The sequence below is a fragment of the Onychostoma macrolepis genome, chromosome 02 (genome assembly GCF_012432095.1).
Source record: "Onychostoma macrolepis isolate SWU-2019 chromosome 02, ASM1243209v1, whole genome shotgun sequence".
In the NCBI taxonomy this organism is placed as follows: domain Eukaryota; kingdom Metazoa; phylum Chordata; class Actinopteri; order Cypriniformes; family Cyprinidae; genus Onychostoma; species Onychostoma macrolepis.
The window spans coordinates 25,917,149-25,934,225 of NC_081156.1; the positions used below are offsets into that span (position 1 = coordinate 25,917,149).

The 17,077-nt window shown below is 36.1% G+C and overlaps 1 protein-coding gene across 1 annotated transcript in view; it reads left to right on the forward strand.

Moving 5' to 3' along the window:
• Nucleotides 1-15,687, forward strand: part of epha4b (eph receptor A4b) — a 115,039-nt gene extending 99,352 nt beyond the window's left edge. The window contains exons 12-17 of the mRNA XM_058796558.1: nt 2,010-2,071; nt 4,730-4,939; nt 6,857-7,006; nt 8,976-9,169; nt 11,492-11,629; nt 12,624-15,687. Coding sequence (XP_058652541.1) covers nt 2,010-2,071; nt 4,730-4,939; nt 6,857-7,006; nt 8,976-9,169; nt 11,492-11,629; nt 12,624-12,723 — 854 coding nt within the window. The 3' untranslated portion in view covers nt 12,724-15,687. The remainder of the gene's footprint in view (nt 1-2,009; nt 2,072-4,729; nt 4,940-6,856; nt 7,007-8,975; nt 9,170-11,491; nt 11,630-12,623) is intronic.
• Nucleotides 15,688-17,077: the final 1,390 nt, after the last annotated feature.

Genomic DNA, 17,077 nt, shown 5'->3' on the forward strand with positions numbered 1-17,077 from the left:
TTCCGTCAAATCTGCACTTAGACGTTCTGTCAAATGAAGCAAGGGTCGCTAAATTGTTGAACTCTCGATGACCTGTGAGTGATGTATTTAGGTCAGAGGATTGAGAGGAATATGACAGAGCTTGTTAACCGAGACTCAACAAGGCACTGGAACATTTTTTTCTGTTTATTTCACTCTGTCGCTATATTTCAGATATCGGCTTGGAGATGATGCCCTGCGGTAGATTGGTGGCAGCAGTAGTGCTTATTAGTATGAGTGTATTTGTAAGACTAAAATTCTTTCAAAACCCAATGTGCTGCATTTTTGCCTAATATCTGCAGAAGGAGCTACCTTGTAAGTGGGCATTCATGCAGGATGCCTCTTGTGTTCAAAATAGCTTAATGGTATTGAACAGAAGACACATACAGTTGCTAATATAAACAATGAATATGTTAGTCTGCATGTAAAAACTGTATGCTTGTCCGACGCACAGATGATTGGTTATTTTATTAAATTTTTTCCCATTCTTTGTTTTTCCCCTTTGATATAAATCAAACCAACCAGCAACAAGGTGAATCACAATATTAGAAACTTTGATTTAAGGCAAAACACATTTGAAAATCAGACAAAAATACAAATGTACAAGACAGTGTACTTAACGTCTGATGAGGAATGAGGAAAAGAACTACAATCCCATGAAGCATTGCGAATGGCATAATCAAATGAAAAACGATAGATAAATACAAAACTGTTGATTGCATAGAAATAACATGTTTTAGGATTATTGAAAAATATGCATATATGTACAAATGTACAAGTAGTTTGAGAGTGTAGGGAGAATCATGCAGAATCATAGCTAATGTAGTTTTTCACCAGGAATTTTGTTGTTGAACACAGTTATTTAGAAAAATGTTTACCGGACTGCCGGCTTCAACAAAAGCATAAACTATCAACTAACAACCTTGTACAGTAGCTCACAGTAGGTCTGTTTTCAAAGTTATTGGTAAAAATCAGTTCACCGATCGAGAAAATGAATGGGATTTTTACTTCCAGAACCTGAATGTCTATACTGTTTGGCATTAGCACATTGCTAAGCTAGCATGTTAATCTAATAGAAATAAAAAGCACCAACAACAGATATCCAACAAAAATATTGAGAGAACTAATGAAATGTCCACAGCCACTTTTTCTTTTTTTTTTCTTTGACTAGTTGGCTGACTGGTATTGCATATTTTGTAAAGGATACATGTGATGTTATATTAGCATTTGGCTAAAATGAGACCTCTGAGAAGGCAGCATAATTTGCTGACCTACATTTGGACCCTTTCTGTCAGAAATGCACTTATAATGCATTACGTTTTGTAATTGTTGGAAGTTAATTAACTTACACATGAAGAAAACTATGATGCTAATGTTTACATGTGTGAGTTTCTCCGGCTAACCAGTAGACTGATACTTGTCTGACTTGATCATGGTTGTATTGAGAGGGCAGACGTGGTGTGCTCAGGTGAATAATACTTTGTTTTCTCAGGTTGGGTTCTGGAGTCATTTGTGAGACAAACTAAGTGCACCGTTAGACGTTAAAGTGTCGAGATTATAGGAGATCTTCCTTTCACTACCTGCCATCAACAGGTGCTGTGGCCTCCCATCGGCTCTCACAGACTGTCCTACCCGCCCATCATTGCAACAAAGCTCTCTAATTGGTTCTCAGTGGATTAGCCGGGGTTAATTAACTGCTGTCTTTGACGGTGGAAGGCTCTGATGAAGGTCTGTCATGCTGAATAATGGGGCTGCCCGGGAGAGAGGCTGAAAGTGTGGCCAGGGTTTAGCCCTCTCTTTTCTCTCCTTCATTCCTGTGTTTCAGCATCTCAGCTATAAAGGATTAATGACACCATTACCATGATTTATTTCTTTGTGGATTTGTGTAGAATCATCAATCTGTTACGACATTTTATGCTTTTTTCCTTCCATCTAGGCTGATGGTAAATCTTGTGTTTTTGTCTTTTCTCTCTCTCTCTTTGTGTCTACAGGCAAGCCTGTGATGATTATTACAGAGTACATGGAGAATGGATCGTTGGATACTTTCCTGAAGGTGAGGAAGGCAAAACGCCCGTGGCACAAGTCCACACCGATGTTCGCATGCCATTTAAGATGCTGCCTTACATTTAATTACCTACAGCCAATAAACGAGCATCGCTCAAGGGTATAAGCCACGGATACCTCCCTGAAAGTCTATTACTGGAGGGAAATTAAGCATGGAATGGATGCCTGGTGGAAGCTGTGCGGATTCAGTTGCTCACTGTCCATTAGGGCTCTCGCGTCCTGTCTGTTGTACAGCAAAAGTGCCAAGGTTATAATAGTCCGACTTTTGCAATACTGAAAATTCAGTTTAGTTTCAGTACACTTTTTGTTTCATGAAATATTCCTTTTTTGTTTTATAGTAAATGTTGACTTAATCTGCATCACAGACTATATCACCATCTATAGTGTGCCTACTATTTTTTTTTTTTTGCTATATTGTACTTTTTCGGCGAAAGTTTTATTTATATTTCTTTTTTTTTTCTTTTTTTTTGCATTACTTTTTAATGATTATATTATTTCTGCTTACAAAAAAGTCGTTTTCACCATTGTTTTGTAAGCAGAAATAAAACTAAGCGTGTATTCGAGTGAACGTGTTGCAAATGTGTCTCATATAGAGACATGAAGTGAGTAAATGAACTCGGTAGATTTATAATAAGGGTGCGCTTGCTCCACCAAGTTGCCATAACGTCTCCGCCGCAATCCTCTCTAATTTATTACCGCCTTTGTCACCCAGCGGATCAGGCCACGAAGTTTTATTACACGCAGCGCTGATACATTTTCCTTTAAGTCAGGACTCTTTTTAATTGCCTACACTTTGAGAAAATGAAAATGAAATCTAACACCCCCCACTCCTAAAAAAGGGCCTGTCTGAGACTTTCGATCTTACTGCAGCGTACATAATGAATCCCATAAATACCCCCTTAGCCCACATAAAAAGCTAATATAATTATGGGGTCAGTTTTATGGCTAATAGCTCATAGTTCGGCCACCCAGTTACATGTGTTTAATTAGAGGACAGATCAGTTAAGCATCACTTACTAGTACAAAAACAAATGATTTCTCTCTGTCTCTATTTCTGTCTCTCTCTGCTCTTCCTGTAAGTAGTGTGGCTTCTGACACTAGATTGATAACAACCAGTTGATCAGACCAGACGATCAATCAGCGGCCACATTTCACAAAACACAGCGTAATTAACTTACCCACATTATGATGCATGAAATACTATACGAGCGCGTGTTTCAGATTGATATTGCTCGGAGGGACAAAAGTGGGGTTTTAACAAGATTAGTGTACTGCCCAGATATGGAGATTAAGACATTGGGCTAATTGCTCATTGCGAAGATTATTTTTGAGGCAAAATGGATGTCTGGGCTCTTTTGTTTAGTTAACAGAAGCACCAAATCCAGATGGTTTTACATTAATAAAGGCCTGTAAACATTATAGCAATTATGGCAGAAAGAGCTGTAAAACCAGAGGTCAGAGTCTTTTGCATAATGAATCAGAACTCAGGGCAAAACCATTGGAACTGTGAAAATGGAGTGTTTGAAAAATGCATGAAAGTCTGAATAATGTAATTTAACAATTTTAACAGAAAAAAGCCTTCAAATATTACCGAGCAAGGGTCACCTACCAACAACATTTATATAATACTAATGATATATACATATAATAATTTAATAGAAATTATTTTCTGAATAATGCAATGTAAAAATTTCAACAGCAATGCATAGCAAATTGACTATATTAAAACATGATTTAATCATTATTATTTTATTATTACTGAATATATATATATATATATATATATATATATATGCTGTCAAACGATTAATCGCATCCAAAATAAAGGTTTTGTTTACATAATATATGTGTGTGTACTGTGTATATTTATTATGTATATATAAATACACACGCATGCATAGGTATGTTATATTTGTATATTAAAGATATTTATATATAATATAAGTTATATAAATATATACATGTAAATACATTTAAATATTTGCAAAATATATGATGTATGTGTGTGTATTTATATATACATAATAAATATACACAGTACACACATATATTACATAAACAAAAACTTTTATTTTGGATGTGATTAATTGCGATTAATCATTTGAGCACTCGTTCAGCACTAATATATATACAGTACACACACACACACACACACACTCAACTTAACATTAAAAATGCTTAACAATACAATAAAAAACAATAAAACAATAAAAATGTTGGCAACGCTTTAATTTTAAAGGTGTCCTTGTTACGCGTTACATGTACTTACTATTATAATAACAATAAATCATGCATATATATGGTTGCAAGTAACCCTAACTCTAACCATATAGTAAGTACATGCAGTTAATTTATATTACTCAGTACTTAAATTTATAATTGTACTGGAACAAGGACACCTTAAAATAAAGTGTAACCAAAATGTCCTATTTTGCTAGTTCATGATATCTGATATTATATATTACATAAATTGCCTCTGCATATTAAATTAGCCAATAAAAACAAAATAATAGTTCCATTTATAACCAGTTTTACATCCTGCTGCCACAAGATAACATTTTTAAATTATTCAAACCTTTGTTTTTAACAGTGTACACCACCTGTACAATCTATAAAAAATAACAGATGCCTTCTCTTTCTCTTGCAGAAACACGATGGGCAGTTCACGGTCATTCAGCTGGTGGGGATGATGCGTGGAATCGCTTCAGGAATGAAGTATCTGTCTGACATGAGCTACGTCCACCGTGACCTGGCAGCACGCAACATCCTGGTGAACAGCAACCTGGTGTGCAAAGTGTCCGACTTCGGCCTATCCAGAGTGCTGGAGGACGACCCTGAAGCTGCATACACCACACGGGTAAAGCACCTTTCCCCCCTCAAGGTTTTATTAGATCCTAGAGTGAGTCATCATCAATTTTACAGAAACAGGGAATGAAGGAAGAACAAAACGGATTAAAAATGAATGCTGTTTTTTTGTTTTGTAACATCTTGTTTGCAGTATAAATTTGAGTCGCACTTCAGTTGTTTATTTAATGGTTTTTCAGAGCTAGCTTTCATCATTGTCTTTGCTTAATACAGTAAATCTGACTCATTACATGAGTCCTCAGTTGAGAAATAACGATAGACATTTTTAAGGAGATCAGAGACATTTCACTCATGTCTTTTGAAAGTGTTTGATTGTGTGAAAGAACTTCACCAAGACACCGAAATAAAGAGACAGAGGAGGGATGTTTGAGAAGCGAGCTGGCTTTCTCAGGGGTCAGTTTCTCTGTCAACCCAGCATGTATTAATTACATCCGTTTCTGACAGGACAACCGCCTCCAAACCCCCTACACTCGTTCCTCTCTCTCCTTCTCAGCTCGGTAATTGGTGAGCACCCTGTGGATGCGTATGAAGGCCAAGGGCAAGAAAGAGGCATATGTGTGTGTGTGTAGCCATCGGTGTCCACTCGGGTGGACAAAGCATAAACTCAGCAGGCGAATCTGTTGTCACATGCAAACAGGGGAGAAAAGTGCTCGTACAACCCTGAACAGACCCCCGCAGATTGCTTTTTGATGTCCGTGTGTGCGCATCTGAGGAAAAATGTGTGTTTCGCACAGAGAGGAACTCTTAAAATATAAGTGGCTCTGACATTCAGCACCCCGTGCCCCGTTGCTTCAAGTGCTGAAATCATGAAGAGACAAAGCCCTCCAGGCCACGCGAGGCAGCCGTTTATGTGCCGTGACTTTATATAATTAAAAAATTGTAAAGATTGCTTTTTGAAATTCTCTTTAAATGATTTTACCCCATGGGCCCCGCTGCCGTTCTTTGGCACTCTTGTCACGTATATCTATACAGAGTACAGCCTGTTTGTCTTTTGTTTGACTTTGACTGTAGAGATTAACTACAAACCACTGCAGCTATTTAAAAAGACATTTAGGAAAATACAGACCACGCCATAGTGTTGGAATACGAAAAGACAAATATTGACTCTATTCTGCTGTTTGTTTATGGGTGTTTCTTTAACTTTTAGAAGATAAACTCTATTGACACACTTTTCCCATCAATTTTATTAGTCTACTAACAATGTCCAACAGTGGAAATTACATGGAAATGGAAATTACACCAGAATATATATTTGTGTTTAATAGTATTTTGTGATGGAAATGACAATGATGGAAATTTTAACATTTTCAGACAATTAAACCATAGACAACCATTCAAAAGTTTGAGGTTGATAAGTTTATTCAAATGTTTTCGACATATAATAAATTTTGATTAATTTCATGTATCCTTGCTGAATTAAAATATTTAATTTCTTCCAAAAAAAAAAAAAAGATCTTACTGACCCCAAACTTTTAAATGATGCGTGTTTATTTTCACACTTTCTGCATAATTTGGCAAGTTACAGCTTGAATGAAAATGATGCACAATTAAACATTGTTTTCATTATATGTCATGCGTTTCATATTTTATCTCAAGCTCTTTACTGACTGTATTATCTCTTTGGTTATCAAGTATATTAATGTTTTTAGAAAACGTGTTGGAAATGATGGCACAAAAAATGATCATAGTTTTAACTGGTAATTTTTTTTTTTTTTGGTTTTATTTTTGGGTTTTTTGTTTTTAAGATTGGAAATCTGGGTTTGAGACAACAAAATCTACAAAAAGTTTTTAGTGGCCTTTATATGCTGTAACAAAAAAAAAAAAAATGAAATCAGTAAAAAAAAAATCAGTCCCTAGGACACCAAAGTGCTTGAAGTGAAAAAACCCTCTTGTTTTTTGTCTTATTTAGGGCGGAAAGATTCCCATTCGATGGACGGCCCCTGAGGCAATAGCATACAGGAAGTTCACCTCAGCAAGTGACATTTGGAGTTACGGCATCGTAATGTGGGAGGTGATCTCATATGGAGAGCGGCCTTATTGGGAGATGTCTAATCAAGACGTAAGTGTCCTTGAGAAACTGGAAACACACGTGTTCTCGTGTGTATTGTTTAAATTGAAATCTGCTCCACTAATATCTAATATCTCCACTAATATCATTTCCACTGAAGCCTCTCGGGGGGGGTTAGAGGCTCTGAGCAGTGTGTCCTTGCAAACGTTCAGAGAGTAACATCTTCCTGCGGTGATGTCTGTATAGCAACCGCTCGAATGACAATGGTTTTTAGAAGCCTCATAAACGAGAACTGTCCAGCTGCTCCTGTCTTTAATACAAGCCAGTTAAACACACTTCATCCCTCACTGCTGTATTATGCTAACGCTTTCTGACTTCTCCCTTTATTACCATCAGAGGAAATGTCAAAGAAATCTTGAAGACCTTCAGGGCACCACAGATAATGATTTAGATCTTCAGTGCTCATTTTGAAACAAAGAAATGAATGTTAGAATGTTTCCTGTCTAAAAGAAATAGTTCCTTTGATTTAAGAACAGGAAGTGGCAGAGAACAGGAGCTGTTTTAACCATAGCAATGAATTATAGCCATATAGAAGATGTTTAAACCATTGAGTTGAGTTATAGTCTGGTATATTATGGAAATATAAAAGAAGTGATGTTACCTGCATGAATTCATGGTAACCATAATGTTCACCATAATAGAATACCATGGGCTTGATGTTAACTGCTAATACTGTCTTCAAAGGATAAAAAATCTAACAAAAGGACAGAAAGATTGAGAAAACTGTTTGAAGATCCTATATTAATGTGTTTTTTTGTAGCTGCAATAACAAAATTAGCAACAACATTGAAAAGAAAGTAACCTTAATAAGGTTACAGTGACTAAAGTAGCTTTATGGGAAAATCAAATAGAAATATGTCCTTAAAGCTGCAGTCCATAACTTTTTTTGGTTAAAAATGATTCAAAATCAATATTTGAGCAAGTACATAACCAGCCAGTGTTCAAAACTATTGCCTTACTTTAGCCCAATTCACAACTGTTATCTTATAATAATGTTTTCTAATTTGAGTGGTACGGGTAGGTTTTCGCGGGAAATTCGAGCATGGCACTGCTTCATTACGTCACATCTGTAAACATAAAGTTGTCCCGGCTAGTAGGTTATAGCACATGCGGATGCTGCAGGTAGCGCATCGTTTATAGCCTTTTCTCACAGCAGCTGGAATAATTAAATTTATCATTTTGATGGCGGATTGTATTCCAGAAAGTATTATGTGTTTATGAAACACATGTGAATGAAATTATATTCCAGTTTTAAATGTGCTTCTGATTACAGATAGCCTGGGATTACACAAGATTTGTATTTTAAAGAAAACCAGTTCGAAGGGAGAATAATTTGATTTTTGGGTTAAAAGAATTTCTTAATATGAAATTTGAATGGTATGACAATTAGAGATTAGACTGTACAGAAATTGAAATCTACACACTATACTCATTGTCACGCAATGCTGATGTTGTTAACATTAATAATTTGAGAATAAAGTATAACAATAATAATAATTTGCACGGTTTGATGTGATATGAGCTAACTGATCTTTAGATTGAATCACCATTGGTAGCGCGATTTATGGTAATGATTTTTTCCTCAGTTGGTCAGAACAAACGTGACTGACTTGTTACCTACTTGTTCAGATGACAATATCTGGTGAAAATTATTATTTGGGTCATACTGTATATTCCAAGACGTAAACTAATCTGTGACTGCGAAGTACAGTAAACATCCACACCGGTGCGGTGACTGACTGCCACACATTCACCTCAAAACATTAGATTCATCCGTGCTGGAGCTGTGCCAGAGTACAACTCCATGCACGGAAGATAATTCCGTAAGTAACTGCAATTCCTGGTTTTCAAACATAGATGGCGACAAAGAGGCAAAACTTACGGACTGCAGTTTTAAATATACATTTGCACATGCACATTGTATCGTACAGTATTTTTAATGCATGTCTTTGTCTTCCAGGTGATTAAAGCTATAGATGAGGGTTACAGGCTGCCCGCTCCGATGGACTGTCCTGTTGTCCTCCACCAGCTGATGCTGGACTGCTGGGAGAAGAGCAGAAGCGAACGGCCCAAATTTGGGCAGATCGTCAACACTCTTGACAAACTGATCCGCAACCCCAACAGTCTGAAAGAGCTCGCCAACAGCTCAGTCTGGTGAGAAACTCATATGAACACTCACTTCATTAAAATTCAGCTGATACTTGTGCATACACAAGATTTTCACTCTGTTTTTAACCCTGCATTAAAGGGATAGTTCACCCAAAAATGTAAATTCTGTCATCATTTACTCACCCTCAAGTAGTTCCAAACCTGTATGAATTTCTTTGTTCTGCCAAACACAAAGGAAGATATTTTGAAGAAAGTTTGTATCCAGGCTGTTTTAGGGCACCATTGACTTCCATAGTAGGAAAAAAAAATACTATGGAAGTCAATGGTGCCCCAGAACTGCTCTGTTTCCCACATTCTTCAGAATATCTTCCTTTGTGTTCCGCAGAACAAAGACATTCATACAGGTTTGGAACTACTTGAAGGTGTGTAAATGATGACAGAATTTATATTTTGGGGTGAACTATCCCTTTAAGGCCACTTTTTGACCCTGGATTAGGCAATGTTCGCACTCCAATAAATCATGTTAAATCCTGTTTTCCTGTTAAAAAAAAAAAAAATTGTTAATTTATTTATTTATTTATTGGTGAGAGATTATACAATAAATTATACAAAAATGACAATAAAGACATTTATAATGTTGCAAAATATTTCTATTTTAGACAAATGCTGTTCTTTTGAAGTTTCTATTCTGAAAAAAGGGTATGTTTTTTTTTTTTTTTTTGGTTTTCTTTTGCTTTTCATATTAAGCAGTACTGTTTTCAACATTAGTAAGTTTCTAGAGCGGGAAATTTGCATTTTTGAATGATTTCTGAAGGATCATGTGACTCCTGAGGACTGGAGTAATGGCTGCTGAAAATTCAGCATTGCCATCACAGGAATAAATAACATTTTAAACAGTAACAGTTTAAACAGTTTTACAGCATTACTGTTTTTACTGTATTTTTGATCAAATAAATGTAGCCTTTGATGAAAAAAACAAACAAACAAAAATGTACAGACCCCAAACTTTTGAAAGGTAGTGTATCTTAACATCCTTAAAACAAGATCAGTTAAAGAGAGGTTAACACACATTTACTAGGGAAGGCTCATTTTCAGGGAATGTCTCAAATTAGTCCTTTTTCTTACCCCATTGGCAATTTATTCTTGTTTTAAACGTAAACGTCTCTATACGAAAATGCATTATTTAAATTAATTCAAGTGTCTAAGGGAGGTTATGATTAATAGTGATAGCAAACATGTTAAATTGTTGAAAAGGCACTCAAACATGTCACATGCTCTTTACTAGACTTGCAAATTAGAAAACTACCCCAAGGTTATGTTAACTCAGGGTTAACCATTTCAATTGTGAAAAGCCTGATAATGTGGTGGAAACATGAAACACGAAGGACAACACCGGTTTAAACCAAAGGATTGTCTTTTAAAGTGATGTACAGATAAAACATTTAAAAGCCACAAAAACAAATCCCTAACAGCTCAAATAAATCCAGAGAAAATCCAATCCAGCTTTTTGGTGTCTGCCCCATGAACTCTCAAATCTTTCGTTTTATGTGAAACAACAAGCAGATAAACTCCGTATTGTCTAATATAACCAAACCTAGTGTCACTGATCCTTTTCCAGCAGACATCCATCTCGCAGCTTTGTAAAAAGACATAGTCGTATAGATGGTCTGAACCCCCATTGTAAAACCTGACATGAGACAGAGCGCAGACTCTCCCTCCACCTGCGGTTTATCAGGAGCGCTGGAGACAGAGAGGCAGAGTTCACATTACAGCCGTAAAGCCAGTGACACAGAGCCCTTCGTGAGATATACGCTTCCTCAAGCCCATCACAGTCTCTCTGATTACAGCCCAACCTGCCAGTCATTTTATCCCTCTGTGTCCAAAGAGGACAAAGAAGTACGAGGGCGTTAAATACATCCCAGGTCTGAGATTGAACTGACCCCCGGTTTTCACTCAAACGCTGCTGTCACTCAGCAGTGTGAACCTAACCCATCTGTCATGAAGAACGGAAAGGCAACACAATAGGTTTTAACCTCAACTGCAACTCCTGAACTTTTATCCTCTCCTCATGAAATTGCTTAAGATATCGGCTCTCGGAAGAAACTGCTGTATACCCTAGTAGAAAGTTCTTGGATCAGCTTGCTTTGTTGGTTCGGGAAAAAAGGCTATCATTAAACTATCACAAAATGAGAAACAAGTGACAGTTTGATTAGATATTATTTACTGTAGGCCTGAAGCTAAATCCTTAATATTATATTCTGCATTTCCAAAGATGATTTATAATGCAAGACCAGTTTTCCAGTTCAGTTCTCAATGCTTTAGCAATGAACCAAACCGAAATTGATACAAATTCAATTTCCTTTTCAGGGAAGACCCCACCACCCCAGAGTTCAGTGTGAGCACGGTGGATGAATGGCTGGATGCTAGCAATATGGGCCAGTACAAAGACAACTTTGCCAGCGCAGGCTACGTATCTCTAGACTCCATACTGTACATCAGCTTGTGGTAAGTTTGTATACCAATATAAATACACTTACTGTATACATGTGAACCCAAAAGTAGTATATAAACACACGTTTTGGCAAGTAGGAAATTTTTATTGTATTTTATTATATTTATTTATTTTTAAAATAATTTATTACTTTTATTTTTAATACTGGGGCTTTGCCATCTCAGGAATAAATTGCATTTATTCAAATAGAAAACATTTATTTTAAATAGTTTTTTACTGTATTTTTGATCAATAAATGCAGCCTTGGTTAGCATAAGAGTGTATAATGTTTAAAACCAACACAAAACTTCTGAACTGTAGTGCAGGTCTAATATAGTAAACTAAAACTAAAACCATTAAAAAAATAATAATTGCTTGAAATAAAATAAATGTTAACTGAAATAAAATATCAAAAAAACAAAAAACTATTTTATTTCAGCTAGTTGACATTTCTAATTTTCGTAGTTTATCTTGGTATTCTGAACTAACTAAAACTAAAACTGAAATAAAAATTAAAATAAAAAACTATATAGACATTTAAAAACAAAAAAACTAATAAAATAAAATAAAAATTATGTATATATATAGTAAAATAACACTGCAAGTCTCTTTGTTTGCTTTAACACAGTGCTCTAACCAGTATAGACATAATCATGATTTTTGTTTTGGATTTCTCTGTTATTCTGTTATTCAGAATTCATATTTTTGTCTCAACCAGCTGCAGTTAATGGGAAACTATCTCTTGGTTTGTATTTTTATAATGTAGTGCTGGATAGCTCCACCCACAAAAAAAAATCTATTTGGTTGAAAAACCATGCTCCACATTGTAGTATATTAAACATTAAACATCAAAACAATTACTTAGAAACATGAAATATCAGAGAAATGATGCTACTCTTAAATATATTGTTGTTTAATCATTGCTTCTATAACAAAACAACTACTAAACTGAATCCAAAATTAAATGATTTCCTGAACCTTTTTTTTTTTCTATCCCTCCTTCCTCAGTGAGTTAAGCAAGATGGGCGTGACTCTGGTCGGGCACCAAAAGAAGATTCTCTCAGCCGTCCAAAGTTTGCACGCACAGGGGACACACGTGCAAGTATAACAAGCCTTCAAGACCGTACAGACTGAGAGAGTTACCAACTGCTCCCACCACAGTCCCTATCAGCAGCTTCACCCTACAGATCCCACCCTGGATGTTTCCGCAAACGACCCTTTTGTCAGCACTCTGGCTTCCGTAAATGCACGCCCGGGCTTCCTACAGGCAGAGGAACACACCGAGACCGATCTACAATCACTTGACAAGGCCACGGCAAATCAGATATGAAGTATGGTTATTAAACAAAAAAGGAACAATAACACATTAGGGAGAATTCACAGCTTGTGTTTTACAGTTTCTACATTTGCATTTCATATTTGACGTTTTGCGTATCAGAGGGCGGACTGTTATTCTTAAAAGGAGGGTTGTTGTTTTGTTTTTCTCACATCTGTGTTTGGAATATCAGTCTGTCCTTCTACATCACTTATAAGCCACAGTAAAATATCAGATGTTTATAGTATATTTATTTTGTCATAATTGAGGCAGCGTTTGAGCACAGATGGATTCAAGTCCCAGTATTCAGACGAAAAGACGACAGAGGTTTGCGTTCCACAAGCAAAGATTGCCAGAAACATCTGCGACGACAAAGGCTGTGCCTTGCACAGGACGACAAGATAAGCTGAGAAATAATTGCTCTTCACTCATCGCCGTGTTGCAAGCATTTGAATAAGAAACCGTTTGACTTCTCAAACACACTTCCAGAAAATAGAAATGTGATTTCTGTCCATTCGCTGCACAGATATGCCAACGTGTTGTACCACTGCAAGGTTTGTGCCCGTCAGATCAAGCAAAGACAACTTCGAAAGGTCATTTTCGTCATTACGAAGTTCGCATTGTCTTTACGTTTACACTCGTAGTGCGTGACGACCATTGTACTATAGTGTATAAAATGTACAGTGATTTAAAAAAAAAAGATGAAAAAAACGAAAAACACGAAAAACTAGAATGTTTGTAATGATGTACTTTTCTTTAGTATGAAGAGGAGGAAGTGGCCGTTATCAGCGTCGTTTGCCGATGTGCGATAATAACTCATCTTTGGAATGTAGCATGGATCCTAAGCTTCATCTTTGATTGACAGGTGACAGTGACTGCAGTTTTTTCACTCAAGTGGTGCCCTTAGCTGCTTGACTTTAGATGCCTTATTAACTGTGCAGTTCTCTCTCTTTTTCTCGTCCTCCCCTTAGAAACGATATCATGAAGTTTAATGTATATAGTATTTATCATTGCGTCACTGAAAAGCTGGAGCTCGATGTTAAAGCCAGGCTCGACGTGTTGTTTTAGTCTGCTGTTTGTGGAAACGCGTTCGATCTGTGTGGAACAGGGACGGAGACTCTATTGGGCCGAACTAAATTCCTCATGCTAACTTTACCGAGACTGATTTGCTGCACTGTATATTTTTGTACTAGTGAGGTTGTTCTGTAAAGTAGAAGTCTACCTTTTATTTAAATATATATGAGACATAAATACAGGAACGGATGGAAATGAGAGATAATCATACTTCAAATCATGATTCCCTGACGTCATTTCACATTTTGATTTATTTTATGTCACTGATTGTTTCGATGCTTCAGCACAACACTGTAACTAATCGCAAAAACTTGCACGAAATCTGTAGGGGTTTTTCTTCCACATTCTGCAGAATTTTGCTGAAAGGATTTGAATATGCTAAAACATCTTTATTCAAAACTCATTTAAATTGGAATTATAATGAGTACAAATAAATAAATCAAATGTCAGAAGTCTGTCGATTCCGCAGATTCCGTGTGGGTTTAACTAAGCACACATAACCACACTTCCTTTCGTCAATTTTTAAGGAAAATCCATCATCATCTGTTATTAGAGAATGTATAACTGGATACTTTTCATAAAAGGCGAAAATCCTGAAAATTACACCTCAAACCATGTTTAAAATGGTCACATATTTAGTTCCCCAAATTAAAATGGCATAAACAACAATACATTAAAAAATATATAAATTATACTGATAAATGCAAGGATCACTGCTATTGCACTTTTCTTTCGTTTTTTTTTTTTCTTTTTTCCCATGCATATTTTAACGAGAGAGAAGAAAAACACTTCCTTAAACAAGTGATTATGCATTTAGATTAATTAATTTGTTCTATCCTGCGATTGTTAATGAACCTTATACACTAAATCTGAGATTTCAATATGTAAAGTAATTGCAGAAGGCCAGAAACTCATCCATTTTTATGCTCATTTTTCAATCCAAAATTAAATCCATTCAGCTCCGTCTGCAGGGAGGCAATATACTGATGTGGCAAAATTGCATTGAAATAAAAACATGATGGTGATGGTGATGATAATGGCAATATTAATGACCATTAATAAAACATAAGCTCCAGTTTTTACTACTGCAACATAAAACTTCCAGTTTTGCAAATACAGCTAAGTAAAGAATTCTATCTATATATCTGCTCTCCAAATGGATCAAAGCAGGTGGTTGTGTGACCAAACAGTGTTAGTGACAGGATGTGGAATGTTGTTAATATGATAGAAGATGATAGATGAATCTTGCTTATAAATTGTCTATCGAGTTGTTGTCTTTTGTTCTGCCCCGGCTCTGTACATGTGTTTGGGCTGATCCTTTGTGAATGATCTCTGTTCTTTTGTAAGCTATGTGCCCATCTCTCCACACACTGCAGGTCTCTATGAGCTCGCAAAAAAGGGTGTATGCATTGAGATTCTTCATGTCGCTGTAATAAATGCTAATATTTTTAATTTCTCACCTGAAGCTTTGGCATCTCTTTTCCTTCTTCTCTAAATGCACTTATGGTTCTTTATCACACACACACACACACACACACACACACACAAAAAGCCTGAAAAAAAAACATTTTTAGAAAGTCTTGCATACCAAAATATTAGAATCAAATTATGACCAAATTTCAGATTTCGTGATGCATGGGATTTCGTAAATAACCGAATAGTTAGATATAAATGAAATATGAACAAATTTATGTAAATAAAATATATTAATTTTCCTCATTAAAGAAAGTCTTGCACACCGAAATATTAGAATCAAATTGTGATCAAATTTCAGATTTCATGATGTACTGGATTATTTAGTAAAATATATTAATTTATAAATAAAATGTATTACTTTTAAAATGGTATATTTTATTTTGAACTTTTCATTTTATTCTAAAAGGAGCAAGAAATCCTTTTAAAAATAAAAGTATATATATATATATATATATATATATATATATATATAATAATTTTTTTTTTTTTTAACATGAAGTTTATTTAGCAGAATTATTGAGTCCACCTTTGTGTGCCTCTAACATTTGCTTTGATTTAAAATGCACGAAGAACAACTAAATATAAAAAACATTCAGCCTCCTAATGAGGCTATAACTGCAAAAAGTGTTTTTTGGGGTTTTTTTTAAGACCGCATTTATGTTAAGCAAAACAGGGCCTTTTTGACCTGTGCGCTGTGCCGGAGACGGATGTCATATTCTCCGGAGAGAGAGAACAGGTCATAGAAGGTCAGCTTTTAAAAGCACTCCTGCCTCTCTTCTCACTCTATGTTATGGCCATTACAACCAATACCCACTCTCTTTTTCTCTCCTTTGTCTTGCTGTGCATTATACAGCACACACACACACACACACACACATCATATGGAACACATAGTCATTTTTCAGCCATCATTAGTATGGCAGTCGGACAGATTTATGGGCAGCCTGTAGGGCCACAATAATACAATCAGCAGGCAAGACAGTACAGATGAACGTTACGGACGGTTTTTCAAACAAATCATATTGCGCTACAGAAGTTCAAACAGTACACAAATCATCTCTAACGGTTCACTTTTGCCATAGCGGATTCGTTACATGTCACGGGCCTCTGTCCCGTAGTGCTGAGAACTGAAAAAATGAAAGTAGTTTCTCCATTTAATGAGTATTACATGGGCGTCTGTGTTCCCATTACACAATGATAAAACATGGAGTGTTTATAGAGTAGACAAATCACAAAGGTGGGAAGTTTTCTCATTAAGCAAATAAGTAAAAAAAAAAAGGTATTATCAATGTTTATTTTGCGTGGGGCGATCATTCAGGGCCATTTTTACGAGGGGCAGGGGTCAGTTTTCCAACACTGCTGTCCGAAGCCTCCCGAGGTCTGAGTGGATCTATATCGCACCATCCAGGCTCGGGCTCCTGTGTTCTTTTAATGCCTTCTGCACTCACATTAAGAGACACCTAAGCCCCTGTCTGACAGCATGACTGAGAGGGGTAATTAGACTAAACACCCCCGGGACTCGCTACCGTGTGCGTGTGTGTTACAGAGAGAGTGAGTAAAAGTGAATTTGTTCGCTTAGTGTGTTTCTACATTTGTT